At 40.7% G+C, this 15,325-nt stretch overlaps 1 protein-coding gene across 4 annotated transcripts in view; it reads right to left on the bottom strand.

Annotated features, from left to right (window-relative positions):
* Window positions 1-1,965: 1,965 nt before the first annotated feature.
* CNOT4 (CCR4-NOT transcription complex subunit 4) overlaps window positions 1,966-15,325 on the bottom strand; it is a 149,657-nt gene continuing 136,297 nt past the window's right edge. For 2 of the 4 annotated variants that reach the window (XM_043873529.1, XM_043873527.1), the window contains exons 11-12: window positions 4,030-4,242; window positions 1,966-3,357 (exon numbers count right to left, since the gene is read on the bottom strand). In XM_043873529.1, coding sequence (XP_043729464.1) covers window positions 3,056-3,357; window positions 4,030-4,242 — 515 coding nt within the window. In that variant the 3' untranslated portion in view covers window positions 1,966-3,055. The remainder of the gene's footprint in view (window positions 3,358-4,029; window positions 4,243-15,325) is intronic. The other 2 variants (XM_043873531.1, XM_043873530.1) reach the window with 1 other exon arrangement.

Consider the following 15,325-nt stretch of genomic DNA (forward strand, 5'->3'; position numbering starts at 1 on the left):
GAAAGGAGACAGGTGAAGGGAACACTAGGAATGTCGGCAGTGCACCAGATCTAAGAATTGTGAGCCCAGAGACAGACATTGAGGGCTGTCAGTACCAAGATTCCTACTGCTGTTATGCCAGCAGACCGCCTAAATTGGTTTGGTCCAGATTCTTTTTTGCACTTATCTGATTTTGACCAAATCTAATGAAATTTCTGTTCTCCCCTCCATGCCCTGGTGAATTGATCAGCTGACGCTTCTTTTAAACCATCCCATTCCCATAGGTTGGGCTTTGATCAACTCCAGAGGACTGGAGGGAAACCAGAGAGCTCACACACAGGAAACAGAGCAGACTACTTGCATCAGTGTCTCTGCCAGACGCCCAGGGTCAGACTGCCGGCAGCCCTGTCAGAGGCCCCACTGGCATCCTTCTCCAGGATTCACTCATGGCCTTGCATCGTCTTCCCCAGAACTGGCTTTTATAAATTATCAGTGAAACTAAAGCCAAACTATGACCTAGAGAATCCGTTCAATTTATCTTCTAAAAGCCTGGATCTGATGGTGATAATACTGCTCTTCCTTACACATTTAGGTTTTGCTTTGCAACTTAGCTTTTTAAAAAAATGAAACAATGCATTATTCAGGGATATGTATGTCATCGCAAGATTTTAAAAAGAAAGATTAGCACAGATATCAAGATTATGGTTGTCTGTTGATGGGAAGGAAAGAAAACTGGAAAGGGAGAGATAGGAGGTCTTTCACGATATTATAGGTTCTAATTAGGTGGTAGGCATAGAGGGTTCTATAGGTTCTAATTAGGTGGTAGGCATAGAGGGTTTTATTATTTTTTAAATGGTATTTATATATTTTATAAGGTCTTCTGTATGTATGTTTCATTAAGCACATACACAATCATAGCACAGCCATGCAAGATAGAATTGCCCTCCTTTTACATTTTTATTGATATACCAACTCCCCTGGCCTGAATGCCCCAAAGCCTTGATAATAATTCATGGCTACCTGATATTACTTGTGTGTTGGGCCACCACTCTGCAGCACAAAGTGAAGATTTAGGCAACTGGAAGATGTAGGCAACTGAAGCAAAGCTTACAGACTAAAGAAAGCCTACAGCCTATAGTCTTCTCCTATCACAGGTTACATTGTGCTTAATTTTTTAAAACACAATTTGCTGTTCACCCAGTCATATCTACTTGTGGTGACATGTATTTGAAACAATCTGCTTCACATTCTTCAAAGATTGTTAAAAAAAATTTTGGTATCAAATTGAAGTACATATTAAAGGTAAGAAGAAGGACAATCAACCCGAAAAAAACCAGAACGTAAAATCTCAAAAGATTTACTTAATTCATTCCACAAAGATCTGCTTAATGGAGGTAGCTGGAAATATACCAACTCCAGCTTTGAACTTCTGAATGTAACCCAAATCACGCAGATTTCTAGCAACCTCATCCTCTCCGATGGTCAGTGACTCTCTCTCCCTCTTAGGTCCTCCCTAGGATAGCTGGTCACGAAAGACTTCTCTGTGGGTTTCCCGCATCAGTGTTCCCGATCTCTTTCCCGTCGTAGCACGCACACGTGCTGCTGCTTGGATGGCACCCCGCCTGCTGGTCCTGCCAGTCTCCCCGAGACCGCCAACATCTCAGCATGACACAGCCTATGTGCTCCTTTGTGGCACGTGAGGCCTCTCAGTTGCAAAGGTGTGGCCCACACAATGCAACAGCACAAAGAAGCATCTTCTACTGAAAGCCACTGGGAGAGGAACTCTTGAAGATAAGACGGGCTGATCATCACACATGGCAACGCCTGACAGTAAGATTACTTTTTTTTTCTAGTTTCTTCTTCTAACCCATCTTCCCTATTGCTGAAGATGTAAAATCCATGGAAACACCAGATGACTGTTATCACGAAATGTTTCAAATTCACATGCAACAAAATGGAAAAACAAAAACAAGAACAACCCAATGGTCATCATCAAGTTTTCTGTTTTATTTAAGATTTTAGTTTTAATTCTGAAGAAAGAGGTACATTTCCTTTTTTTTTTTAGTTTTAGCATCAGGTTATAACCAGGTTTCTGTTTTCTTTTCTCCTGTCTTTTCAATACTGCACAAACGTTCAGAAACTACAGGGTTAAGTAAAAGCTGCAGGCAAGGAGGTCAGAGATTTGCTCCTGATGGTGATCAGATGGCCCCAGAGCAGTGCTATCTCAGAGTGCCCTTAGTCAGGTGAATTTACGGTAAAAAGAAAAAAAGATTCTGACAGAGGAGAAAGATTGACAAAATCACTTATATTTCAGCTCTTATATATTATGCATAGGTATTAAATCTGTGAATACTTTTTTTCTTTAAAACATCTGAATTTATTTTAAATCTAAAGTCAAAATTTTTTCTCCTTTAAAAAAAATCACTTCTCCCCTCCTTATAAACTCTTTAGCAACAGGCCAGTTACTACTACAGATCAATTTATCTTTCCATCAACTTCCAATAAATTCTTAAGCTTAACAACACAATCAAGTCCTTTCCATCAACTTGCCAAAAGAATTAAAAATTAAATTAAAAGCATTTTCCCTGCAATAGTGATAAGCTGAATACAAGATGGATGCCAGGACCACTGCTTTCCCCCATGCATTTAGCAATCTCATTTCAACCTGGTTTTCAAACTTCTGCAGTTGATAATGCATTTACTTCACCTTTCCTAGAGATTAATCGTCATTTTCTGCTAAGCAGATTATATCATTATTATGCGCAACAGACAAACAGTAATTTTCTAAGTTTCGAGACTGCCCTTTGATTTCTTTTTTTTTCCTCCTTAAAAAGGCATTTTTAGAAAACATTCAACAGTGTCACTTGAATGCTGGATCAACAGAAACTTTTACATTAAAAAAAAGGATGGTAATGACCCTGTGATCGCATTGCATCTGGGGGTAGGGAGAAAAAAAAATTGATCAGGAACTGGATTCTTCAGAACGTAAGAGATGAGAAGGGAGCTGTGGGTGGGCTGAGAGGGAGAAAACAGGGTGGGACAAATCCTGCATTTTCTAATGAATTCTCCTCTTTCCCTAGTGGCGGTCCAGTGTTGAACTCTGTAATAAATCTGTGGGGGTTTTGCTGGGGGGTCTGAAGGCTGTCTGAAAGCCTGGGGGTGGGGAGTGAAAGCTGGAAGGGTTTGAAGGAGGAGGGTAGGGGTTCCAGCTGGCTCTGTGCAGAGGGATCTGTGTGCTGAAGGGGGCGCTGTGGTGGGTTTGTGACGGAGCGGCAGTGGGGCCGTCCATCTCTGTGAGGGCCTGAAGGGATTTTAGCCAGTGTGGAGGATTGTCATCTTGAAGAGAGTCTAAACTGTTTCCTGAAGATGCTGGAATACCTAAGGAGAGAAAACAAAACAAGAAGGAAGAGGGTGAGTCTGTGCAGAGAGAATAAGAAATTCATCAAACAAAAAATTTTAAGGAGCTTAGTTTATCCAAAAAGAAATGCAATTTTCAACTCTGTCCAAATAAGACGTTCTCAGGCTTACGTTGCTTTTATCCTCCACCCACAACCACCACGATTTATTGTCACACAAACCCATGCCTCCTCTTCAACTATACAGGCATTATCCCCCCGTGTCACAGAGGCGGAGTTGCAAAAACCAGTCCCCAAGATTGTATTTCCCAATTGTGCTTCTCCTTCTCTAGTAGGGATACACGGACCAGATAGCCTTATAATAGAGAGCTTTATGTTTTAAAGTGGAGTATGTTCCTTTAAGAGGATACGTCGGATCCTTTTGTACTTTGAGACCTACAAAATACACGCATGCTGTCAGACGTGAGCACCTACTGACATCAAAGGAAGCAACCTAGGTACCAAACGCCTTATTACACAACTAGGCCAACAGAGTTAACAACTGAGGCTATGTGACCCCAGAGGATCAAAGAAGCTGCCACACACTTGTGACTTTGGGGGAAGATTATGTTGATGAGACCTCTGCTTTTAGAACATCTGTGCTAAAAAACCAAACCAGTGGCAGTCAGTGGAGCTGAAGGAGCGAGAAAGTTACCTGTGATGATGGCTGGGTCTGTCCAGCTGCCAGGGCGGTCCCAACTCGGGCTGTCGGTGGTGGCAGTGTTGGACGCTGGTGCACTGTGGTTGGCGTTGGAGGGGGAGGAAGAATTGGGCAGTCCACCAAAGTTGATGTTAATGTTGGGTAGAAGTGCCCTTAGCCCGTCCTGCCATTCCTTCATATTTAAACTCTCTACAGAACTGCTGTTGTCTGGGAGATTTACCAACAAAAAAATGAAAGATAAAAAAAAAAATAAAAAGCTGACGTTAGAAACATATGTTGTTCTTTCGTGGTTAAGCGGGAGAAGAATTATTCTTTCTTTATTGAGCATCTAGAAAAGGTTGTCCTAGCAAGATAAACTTGGTTAGGATTTTGCTCGTGAACTCGGAGCCCCTGAAATCAGTGAGGAAAAACTTGCTCAAGGTTCAGGAGAGGGAGCTTCTTGTCCTGACAGACGCTTCACCATTTGCTTTTGTAAGCCAACAGTCCAGTTTAAAGACTCAGTGCTCCAGAGCATAATTTGGTTCCAGCTACATTATGAAGTTTCAGTTAGTGGGGCATGTAGCCAGCTGAGCTGATTTATGCTATACATAAAAAAAGCAAGCCTGTGAAGTTCAGTATAGGATTGTATTCTGAGCCCATTAAATGAAAAAAAAAAAAAAAGCCATTTTATGAAAAACAAACATAAGCCAATAGAAAAAAAATAATTTAAGTTCTTCCTGATTATAAAACTGATCATGTATTTTGGAGGAGAAAGGCGTAATGAAAAGGCTTTTGAATCTGAAAAGAGTATTTTTCCATTAGTCACAAAGGCCAAGGAGGCAGGGGCGAAGCTACCCTTTAAATGGAATCATTTCCAGTGGCCTGCCCACTCTGTCCTTAACGGTTCTATCAATCATTCACAACACAAGACCTGGAGTCCTGTGGTTGGTTCCCTGGTTCTTTTATAAATAGCATCAAATATGATATAATGCTATCAAGATAAAAAGGCTTTCATAAATTGTGACTAAACTCACTTGATCTGCTACCATCCAGAATCCACAAAGCATATAAGTAATTGCTTGGGGGAGGGGAAGGGTGAAGTGTAATTACTACTTAGAATAACTGTCTTATTGAGACTAGGACGGCAGGTCAAACTACGAACTGGAGTTCTTGAGAAGAGCACAGAAAACTGAGTTCTACAGAATTGATGAGAAATCACCACTAATGATGATGACGACGACGACAATGACACTTTATCAGGTACAGTCTAGGCTATTTGGTGAATTTAGTTTTCTTTTTATAATTTTTCCCTTGCCCCAATCACTGACCTATGCTAAATTAAAACGTTTCAGTCAGTGATGCTTTTAACCCTAATGACGTTATTTATAAGAAGATAGAAACTACAACTAAATGCAGTAAGTCATCTCTGAATTTACTAAAATGAAGAAAAAGCAATCAACACCATACGAGTCAGTAGAAAGGAAAATAAATTCTTCAAACAGAATTCCAATTCACCATCAGTGTAATTTCCTAATGCTCACCCTTCTATTTGCATCCTACCTCACACTTGCACTATGTTGAACAATTCACAAAGCACTCTCACAGTCATTATTTCATTTGCTGCTCATGTTCTGAGGTATGCAGAGCAGGAGGTATAGCGTGCATTTAACAGATAAAGGAACAGACTCTAGAATAATTTGTCCAAGTCACATAACTTATATAGTCAACACTTGAAAGCCAGACCTTATCTGAGATTTTTTTTTTTTAAGTAACACCAAGCTCTAGATTTTGTATAGACTATTCGCTTTGTCTTTGTATAGACTATTATTTAGCTTTCTTAACAAGTTAAATGCTTAAGGCAAATCCCAGGAGCCTGTGAGACCCATGATGAAAAGGAAGCAAAAAATTACAGAAACATTAAAGAATGTCCATCAGTCATGACTTGGAGAAGAAATATTTCACTAAAGGAACAAATGAGACTTGGCAGCCAGGATGAAAAAATTCTAATCGACAACACAACCATCAGTCTCCTCTTGGCTCCAAATGCATAAGGCATTAACAAAATCACACTAATAAAGTCCTAGAACACTCTCAATTACAAGGTTTGGTGGCTAAGGCACATTCTAACCTTTAAAGTAGTCACACTGTCAGACTGAATAACTTAACTTGGTTTCAGTTCAGTTCAGTTCAGTTGCTCAGTCGTGTCCGATTCTTTGCAACCCCATGAACTGCAGCACGCCAGGCCTTCCTGTCCATCACCAACTCCTGGAGTCCACCCAAACCCATGTCCATTGAGTCGGTGAAGCCATCCAACCATCTCATCCTGTCGTCCCCTTCTCCTCCCACCCTCAATCTTTCCCAGCATCAGGGTCTTTTCCAATGAGTCAGCTCTTCACATCAGGTGGCCAAAGTATTGGAGTTTCAGCTTCAGCGTCAATCCTTCCCATGAACACCCAGGACTGATCTCCTTTAGGATGGACTGGCTGGATCTCCTTGTAGTCCAAGGGACTCTCAAGATTTCAGTTAACCAAAAATTGAATTCTAAATAAGGAAAACTTCACAGGAGGGGGAAAAAAAATCTCCCCAATATAAAAAGGTGATGTACAACTACATGGGAAAACTTTAAGGAAGATTAATGCCCTAGAACTTTAGGTAGCCAAACTCAACAAGAAGCCTATTAAGATAAACTGAGGTTCCCTCTTCTACTTCATAGGGAAAAAGCAAAAAAAAAAAAAAAAAAACAACCTCGTAACTTAGTAAAAACCCATCTTCTCCTCACTTTTGCTCTACATTTAGTGAAGGCTGGAACTAAGGAACTCTGCATTAACAGAATAACATTTGCATCTATATAAAGTTTATCTGAAAACTAGTATTAAAATAAAATCAAAGATAACTGCTCACAGGCAGGAGGTATATGGGAACTTTTTGTACTCCACTCAATTTTGCTGTGAACTTAAAAAGTCCTCTAAAAAATAACATCTACTTTCTTTGATTTTAGGCTAATGAAATCAAACAAGAGTATGTTAGCCAAGACACTCACAGACGGCGCATGATATAGAAACTACAAGGAACGTGGATCCTCCCAAGGCGAACTATGATTACAAAATACCTTGGGAAATTAACTGGCTAGTTTATAATTCTTACAATCTTGCCAGAAAACAAAATCATGTATGTGCCTAGACATCATGGGAGCCCAACAGCATGGCTGGCTGGCTTGCAGTGAAGTTGCAAGTGTCACAGGAAGTGGACTGACATCATTAGCTCAGGGTATGGGACCACTCTTCTCAGTTGCTTGCAAAAAGAAGTTTTCTTCACTGTTTTGTCTACTATTGCTATGCCAAGTGTTGGCACAAAGAAAGGCCAAGAAAAAGGAAATCAGATAAATCCATCAAAACTTCTACAGACACATCTGTAACCACCTACTCTACCTCCCTGCCCACATTCCCACCCCACCTCTGGCCCAAATCTGTTCTGGCTGAGAGGGCTTCTGGTAATTCCATTCCTTGCAATACATACAGCAGGGCAGATGAACCTCGGCACAACTGACATTCAGGAGAAATGACAGTTCGTCTCTCGCCGCGCGGGGCCGTCCTCTGCCCTGGAGGCGTTGAGCAGCACTGCCGGATGCTAGCGGCTCCTGTGCACAGCCGCCCCCGCCCCCCCCCAATTCGGACAGTGAGAAATGTCTCCAGACATTGCCCAATAGCTACTGGCGTGTGGAGAGGCAAAATTACCCCTTGTTGACAACCACTGACACAAAGGAAGTTGATTCCTTTGTTTCTAAGATTCTAAATAATTCCATTCGAATACACAACTCCTTTTAAATAGCAACCTGGATGCAACCTGATGCGACTTCATTTCCCTTTGCTTATACAGGACTTCACACTGGCATATAAATTCACTATGTACAAGTCAATAGCTGTAACGGAGAAAACACTGGGCTGAAAATTGCAGATGGACTCTATAAGGCAACCGTAATTAACATAACCTTGAACATATAAGTGCATGCAAGTCTCTTAATATGCCAGGACCCTATTTTATGACATCTGCTTTTTTCTCTTATAAGGATCAAATAAGAGAAGGAAGGGCTTCCCTGGTGGCTCAGAGGTTAAAGCGTCTGCCTCCAATGCGGGAGACCCGGGTTCAATCCCTGGGTCGGGAAGAACTCCTGGAGAAGGAAATGGTAACCCACTCCAGTATTCTTGCCTAGAGAATCCCATGGACGGAGAAGCCAGGCAGGCTACAGTCCACGGGGTTGCAAAGAGTTGAACACGACTGAGCCACTTCACTTCAAGAGAAGGAAAAGCAATTTGAAGCCCATTTACTACTTGATAAATGTCTAACAACAATTTTTTTTTTTAATACTCAATACTGAACAGATTAGTAGTTCCCGAAAAGCCAATGTAAGAACATTTCCCAGTTGCCAGAAAATGGCTCTGTGCACAATAGTTTCCTCCCAGGAATGTAGAGCTAACATCCAGCATTCTCCCAGAGGTGCTATGCAGTCAACCTAACTAATAAGCCTTCTTACTACCAACAGAGTACAAAGACAAACAAGACATGAGAACAACCTTTAAGTTTATTCTGTAAGCAGGGACTTCCCTGGTGGTCCAGTGCCTAAGACCCTGTGCTCCCAATGCAAGAGGCCCAGGTTTGATCCCTGGTCAGGGAACTAGATCTCACACGCCACAACTAAGTCCTGGAGCAGCCAAATAAATAACAACAATAAACTTACCATAAGCAAACTACAATGAAAATCATGTCACTGAACACACTTTATACTAAACAATACTAATTTTAGTGTTAACGTATTTAATTAGAAGTAGCATAATACATTTGGAGAAGGAAATGGCAACAACCCACTGCAGTATTCTTGCCTGGAGAATCCCAGGGATGGGGGAGCCTGGTGGGCTGCCGTCTATGGGGTCTCACAGAGTCGGATACGACTGAAGCGACTTACCAGCAGCAGCATAATACATTCGGCTTCCTTGGTGGCTCAAATGGTAAAGTATCTGCCTGCACTATGGGAGACCTGGGTTCGATCCCTGGGTTGGAGAGATCCCCTGGAGGAGGACATGGCAGCCCACTCCAGTATTCTTGCCTGGAGAATTCCATGGACAAAGGAGCCTGGAAGGCTACAGTCCATGTGGTCGCAGAGTCAGACACGACTGACTGACTAAACACAGCACAGCGTGATACATTAGGGAAGGATTGTGTATTTTTAAGGGATTGCTGATATGTTTAAATGTTTTATGATGTTAAAATTTTAGTTTCAATTTACAATTTTCACATATGTACAAAATCACTATTTTCGGTTCTAAATAATTCGAGGGCAGGATAGCAGGTGAAGTTGTTTATAGTAGTTTTATTTTTTAGAACAGAACTCAAAGACAGAATTTAAAGTACTTTCAAGATGCCTTCTCACATTCTCATACTTCACTGTGTAAGAAACATCAGTATACTTCGATTTACCTAGCTCAGAACACATTTTATTAAGGAAGAAATTATAGTTAAAATTCTGCCAGTTTGCTGATAGCCTAAGACTAGGTCCATAACAAGCCGGTCATCACGCATTAAAGCAAGATGACAAGTCTAGTTTTTAGCAACAACAGAAAATGTATGTGTTAAGGCTGCCAAAATAAAAATCAAAGCAACTATTTAGTGAATGCCTACAGTACACAGGGAGGACAAAGCCCTTATGTCTTAACTCCTGTTCTTAAGCAGCTTAACGTCTAGATGGTGAGACAACGCAAACATGGGAAAAAGTTCAACAACCGCAGCCTGAAAAACCAACAGAAGAAATGTCACGGGGTTGTACATGATTAACAAATGCTATAAAAGTTTAGTAAAAAGAGAGGCTAGGTAGGCACATGTGTAGAAATGTGGGTGAAAAAGAGTTGCAGTCTCTCATTCATGGAGTTTAAAGTTCACAGATGCCCTGAACCTGAAAAATCCATGACAGGTTAAAACTATCTTTGGCGTTTTTATATACCTAGCCTAACTATTTGCTAGAAAATACACATAAAGACACATTTTATAAGCAATGATTACAACATATTACAAAATCAAGTTAAGCTGTGTTCTGACATCAGGCCTTTCACAGAAAATCAAGAGCAGGAAAAGATGAATGGCTTTAGGTAAGAGCACATGTTACAGCAGTCGAGGGGATTTCTCTCCTTCCTGTTCCTCAGATTAACTGCCATGTGTTATTATAAAATGCAAAACTTTGCTACAGAGAACAAGACTGTGGGGAAATCTGCTCCTTATGATAAATCATCACTGGTGATAAGCCAATGACTTCTTCTGGCTTGCATGAAATCTTTATCTAAGAGAGAAATTTTCAAATTGGTTATACAGACTGCAAAACCACCTTAGGAGCCACTGAGGAAGAAGTTAAGGGGATAAGGGTAGAAGGACAACACATCTGCTCCCACCTCTTGATTTCATCTATTTCAGGGTAGCAGGTAAGACTGCATTTGAAAAACAAGGCCTGCTAAGATAGAAGACAGAGGATCTATGTATATAACACAGTGAAATAAAACACACTTAAGGGGAATCCTAAAATAAAAGGCTGTTCCAAGTCTTTGTTTCCTCTAATACAATAATATACCACCAGGTCACAATTTTATCTCCACTTGGCATTCTTGACTCTACCCTCTCTTTGGTTCCCCTCCACAAGGTTTTTTTTTTTAATAAACACATAGGTCTTATTAATTAAACTAGCTAGATGCAACTACAGTCACAAATCTACCAATTTCTCCGCTTTCCTGTTCGGGCAGGGACAACTGGTACACGTATTCAGCCCTGATCCTTTCATTATTCTGTTCCCGCCTACAGTCGCTAGGACCAGAGAACTCTTATTTCAAGTTAAATATGTTAGCAGTCTAACTCAACTGGGAAGTAGTCATTCAGAGTTCCAGTCCCAAAACATTCCTAAAAAGAGTTTATTCTGCTCTTCAGTTTTTAATCCTCATCTCACCGCTACTCCCCAAAGTCTCCTCAATCTGATCTTGTTTTCTAAAAAGCTTTAATCTTCCTTTTCTTCACTGCTGTCCTTTATAGTTCAAAGTCAGAGGCTACTTCTAAAGGTAAGTTACTTAGTGAAACAAATCTTTCTTGGTACAAGGGGCTGTCCATCAGAAATTTAGTTCCCATTATGATTAATTCTTGCCACTTAGACTCTCAAATATTCATTTTTAGGACAACTGAGTACGACCTGTCTTAGTCACTCTACCCCTTGCTAAACTCCCTGCCTCCTCCAGCCCTGTTAGATATTAATTCCTGTGAGTTTGGGGATGGAGTCTATCTCTATCAGTATATGATTTCAAGAAAGCCTAAACTTTCTCAAACTTCAACATATCTCTAAGCAACTGAAATAGAAATTAATTATGCTTGTCCTATATACAAAACCAAACTTTAAAGAGCACACAAAATTTCTCTTATCAGAACTTAAAAGAAAGCCTTTATGATACAGGCATGCTTTTCTCTAAAAGTCACAATAATCATTTCAATTTATTAACTAAAATGTGAATGAATTCTTTCCAACAGATACATAAAATCAGCTGTTTATTAAAAAAAAGTTATTCCATCTGAACAAAAAGAACTGATCCTCAGATTTTCTAGAATTATGCTCGTTATAAAAAGCAAAATAGACCATTACTGCACAGCACATTTGCTGGGGCACAAAATCTTAAGGGTTTAATAGATCTGAAAGTAGAGATTAAATGAAGCCAAACATTCTAAGAACTCAGAGCAGAAATGACACAAACAGGAAAAGAGAGGCCCTGAGGATCAGCTAAATACGATTTAGGCTTTCTGGGCTGTCTTTACTTCCTTCCTTTCTCCTTGTCTAGAATGCTTTCCTGATCTCTTCAATTAATTTTTACTCTTTCAAAAGTCCAAGTCTTCCCCACAGACAACCCTGGACGAGACTACCGTGGTCTGAACCGCACTCCGGCAGCCGCACGCTGCGCTCTGACACCCAGTACCCCCTGACGTGTACTCCCATCTTCTCGCACAACTCTACTGACAGGCCTGAGGGAGGCTGTCTCATACCTTCTTGAGCATACAGCTCAGCGTCTTAGAAACGTGATCTGCTTCAAGATACCTGCTGAGTCAAAGACCCAACTTGAGTGGAGCTGAAAAACCACTTTCCCCGAAAAGGCCTATTTACATAATATCTGTATAATGCAGCGATTCAACCTGTTCGACCAAAAGGGATGCAAATCCTTCTGAAAGGAGGAATCAGCTAAGTCTGGGGGCCCAAAAGGCCTCTCTGAAGAAGAGAGGCCACTAAAATATGCTTTCAATAGTGCTTGAGATGTTAAAACACAAATAAATATAACTTTTAAAATCCACTTTACCAAAATAAATAAGGAGTACTTTTAAAAAAGAGATATTCTAACATTATGTGCATAAGACAGTAAACAGGCCTATCCAGTTCAGTTCAGTTGCTCAGTCGTGTCTGACTCTTTGTGACCCCATGAATCGCAGCACGCCAGGCCTTTCTGTCCATCACCAACTCCCAGAGTTTACTCAAACTCATGTCCATCGAGTCGGTGATGCCATCCAGCCATCTCATCCTCTGTCGTCCCCTTCTCCTTCTGCCCCCAACCCCTCCCAGCATCAGGGTCTTTTCCAATGAGTCAACTCTTTGCATGAGGTGGCCAAAGTACTGGAGTTTCAGCTTCAGCATCAGTCCTTCCAATGAACACCCAGGACTGATCTCCTTTAGGATGGACTGGTTGGATCTCCTTGCAGTCCGAGGGACTCTCAAGAGTCTTCTCCAACAGGCCTATTAGCTATATTCTATCCATTTTTCTACTCTAGACACTCTTCACTCACTATGCACTTTATGTACTTGATATCCTAGTACCAACAATCCAATGAGTTAAGTAGTAGCTTCATTTTATAAATGAGGAGACTAAGTTGACTCTGGAAAATGAAACTGCTGTCTAGCCCAGTGGATTGTTGGTACTAGGATATCAAGTACATAAAGTGCACAGTGAGTGAACAGTTCCAAAGTGCTGAAGTCAGCAATCATTTCCATTCTGATTCCAGACTGTGTGTTCTCACCACCAGGCACACTACCCAGTCCGTGTCTCGGCAGGACTCACAGGCCAAGAGGAGGGGAGGGCAGACATGTTTAAAAACCGATATGGCATGTGATAGTAAGTACTGTGATATGAACAAAGTCCTGTGGGGCACCAGGAAGAGAATGAATAACTGTGCCTTTCTGCATGCAGGATAAATGACGGCTGGAGAAGCTCAGGGGAAGAGAAGCTGACATGGGAAAGGGAAAGGCATTCCATACTGAACATAGAGCAGCAGAAGCAGCTGATCACAAAACACAGTACATGGTACAATATACATAGATGTGTTTTGCACAACATGTACTTCTCTCTTCTAGAATGTTCCTACAAGGATCTGTAAGTTTTGTTTTGGGGGAAGAATCAGATCTTTTAACGAGAGCTGGGAAGACATTTAGATGTTTGCTTTACGAAGGATCTGAAGAAGCAAAATCTATTTAAGGAAAAACAAACAAACAAACAGGAAAAAGTACCTATAGAAAGAAGTCTATATATAAAGCCTCATTTAGAATGAAGAAAAAGGTAACTGAGAAGTCAATGGAGGAGAAGACAATACATTCTTAGAAGCATTATTAGGTGGAACCTGAACCAGAATACACAAAACTAAACAATGGGGAGGGACAAAAATCCAGTGTAAGAAATTGACAAAATCTGAAGTTGGAAGCTTGAAAGCAAGGATTTAAGTGAGCATGAAACTAAGAACCATGAACAAAAGCCCTATGAAGACATCCAAGGATGACTGAGGGAGCTTACCACCCAGGAGAAGATATGTGGACCCATCAGAATATGATTTCACCCAATTATAAAACTGTGGGGACATGGAGAATGTCAACCACCCTGACATCTCTGAGATCTGAATCTGCCAGGAGAAAATAAACCTGATAAAATTTATCTCCTGACCCCCGCCCCCTCCTTTCCCAATGTGGAAACAGAGGGAAAATTTTCTTCTGGACCTCTGACCAACAAAGCACAGGTTGGCTATTGTGAATATAACAGAAGCCCTAAACACATGTGATATAACTTTAGGACTTTAAGAAGCAAGGCATGAGACTAACTGATGGAGTGCCTGGATGGCTGGCATCCTGGCTACTTTTGCAACCACCACCGTGAATTGCATTCACTTGTCAGTTTTTTCCTACTACACTGTGAGTTCCTTCAGAAAGGGCCTTGATTTGATCCTCTTTGTGTACAGTGAACAGTTTCTGAACCTCAAGAGGTATTTAATGTTTCCTAAATAAGGAGCCCTGAACATTTGCTTCCAGTTTTTTTTTTTTTGAGAAAACATCTTTCTAAAGGTTGTTTTTCTTTTTTTAAAAAAAAGGAAAGGTGGGTCAGCGTGGTCCCATGGTTATAGGAGGCAGTGATTTATAGACCATAGAAGATGCTAAAATATGAACATTCTGACTATGCAATAAATAATCTAATAAGGAAAATAAATTGGGGCAAAATCTAAAGAAACTAGTTCTTGTGCAGGGAGAGTCTCATGGGATAAGATGTGAAAAGCTGGATAGAGTTATGTAACCTACCTGTGGATAAGAGTATCATAATCCTTGAGGATTAAAATCAGAATCCATAATGATCTGAAGCTTGTGAAAAATGCTAAAGGCAAAAAAAACACAACAAACAACAACTAAGTTTGGAACAGAAGAAAATTAGGAAAAGGCCATGGCTCAGCCTGTCATAATGTTAAGTCCTGAGGAAAGTCAGAGCTATGCAGTTCCATCTTCATTCTGCCTCCTTCCATCTTCTTGATAAAAGAGCATGATCCTCAAACCAGAAAGGACAGAGTAAGCAATGTGGAGAGAGAACTGTAAGTCACAAGAGATACAAAGACAGTGAAAGAATATCTACTCAGTTTCAGTAAGCTTAAAGTTTCTAGGTGCAACATGGATTCTACTCTAGGGTATTCATCCTCAGAGACGTCATCACAAAACCATTGTTAAAAGAATTACGAGGAAAGAAAGAAAAGGCGGCTCTGTAAGTTAAGTGCTTACCAAAGGGGTTCTGGGGAAAATTTTGAAACAGATTGGGAGATACCTGATTTCTTTAGAAGTGAACATGAGAGGTTTTGCAAGCACTGCTCTATTGTTTGCATTTGGGGTCATTTTTCATGAGAAATAATACGCAACATTTTGGACTAAAACCTCAGCTCCTTTCCTAATGAAATATACAGGAAGTTTAACTTTGAGGTGAACAGCAGTCGTGAAGGCAGCTTCCACTGA

Source organism: Cervus elaphus, chromosome 18 (genome assembly GCF_910594005.1).
Source record: "Cervus elaphus chromosome 18, mCerEla1.1, whole genome shotgun sequence".
NCBI classification, from domain to species: Eukaryota; Metazoa; Chordata; class Mammalia; order Artiodactyla; family Cervidae; genus Cervus; species Cervus elaphus.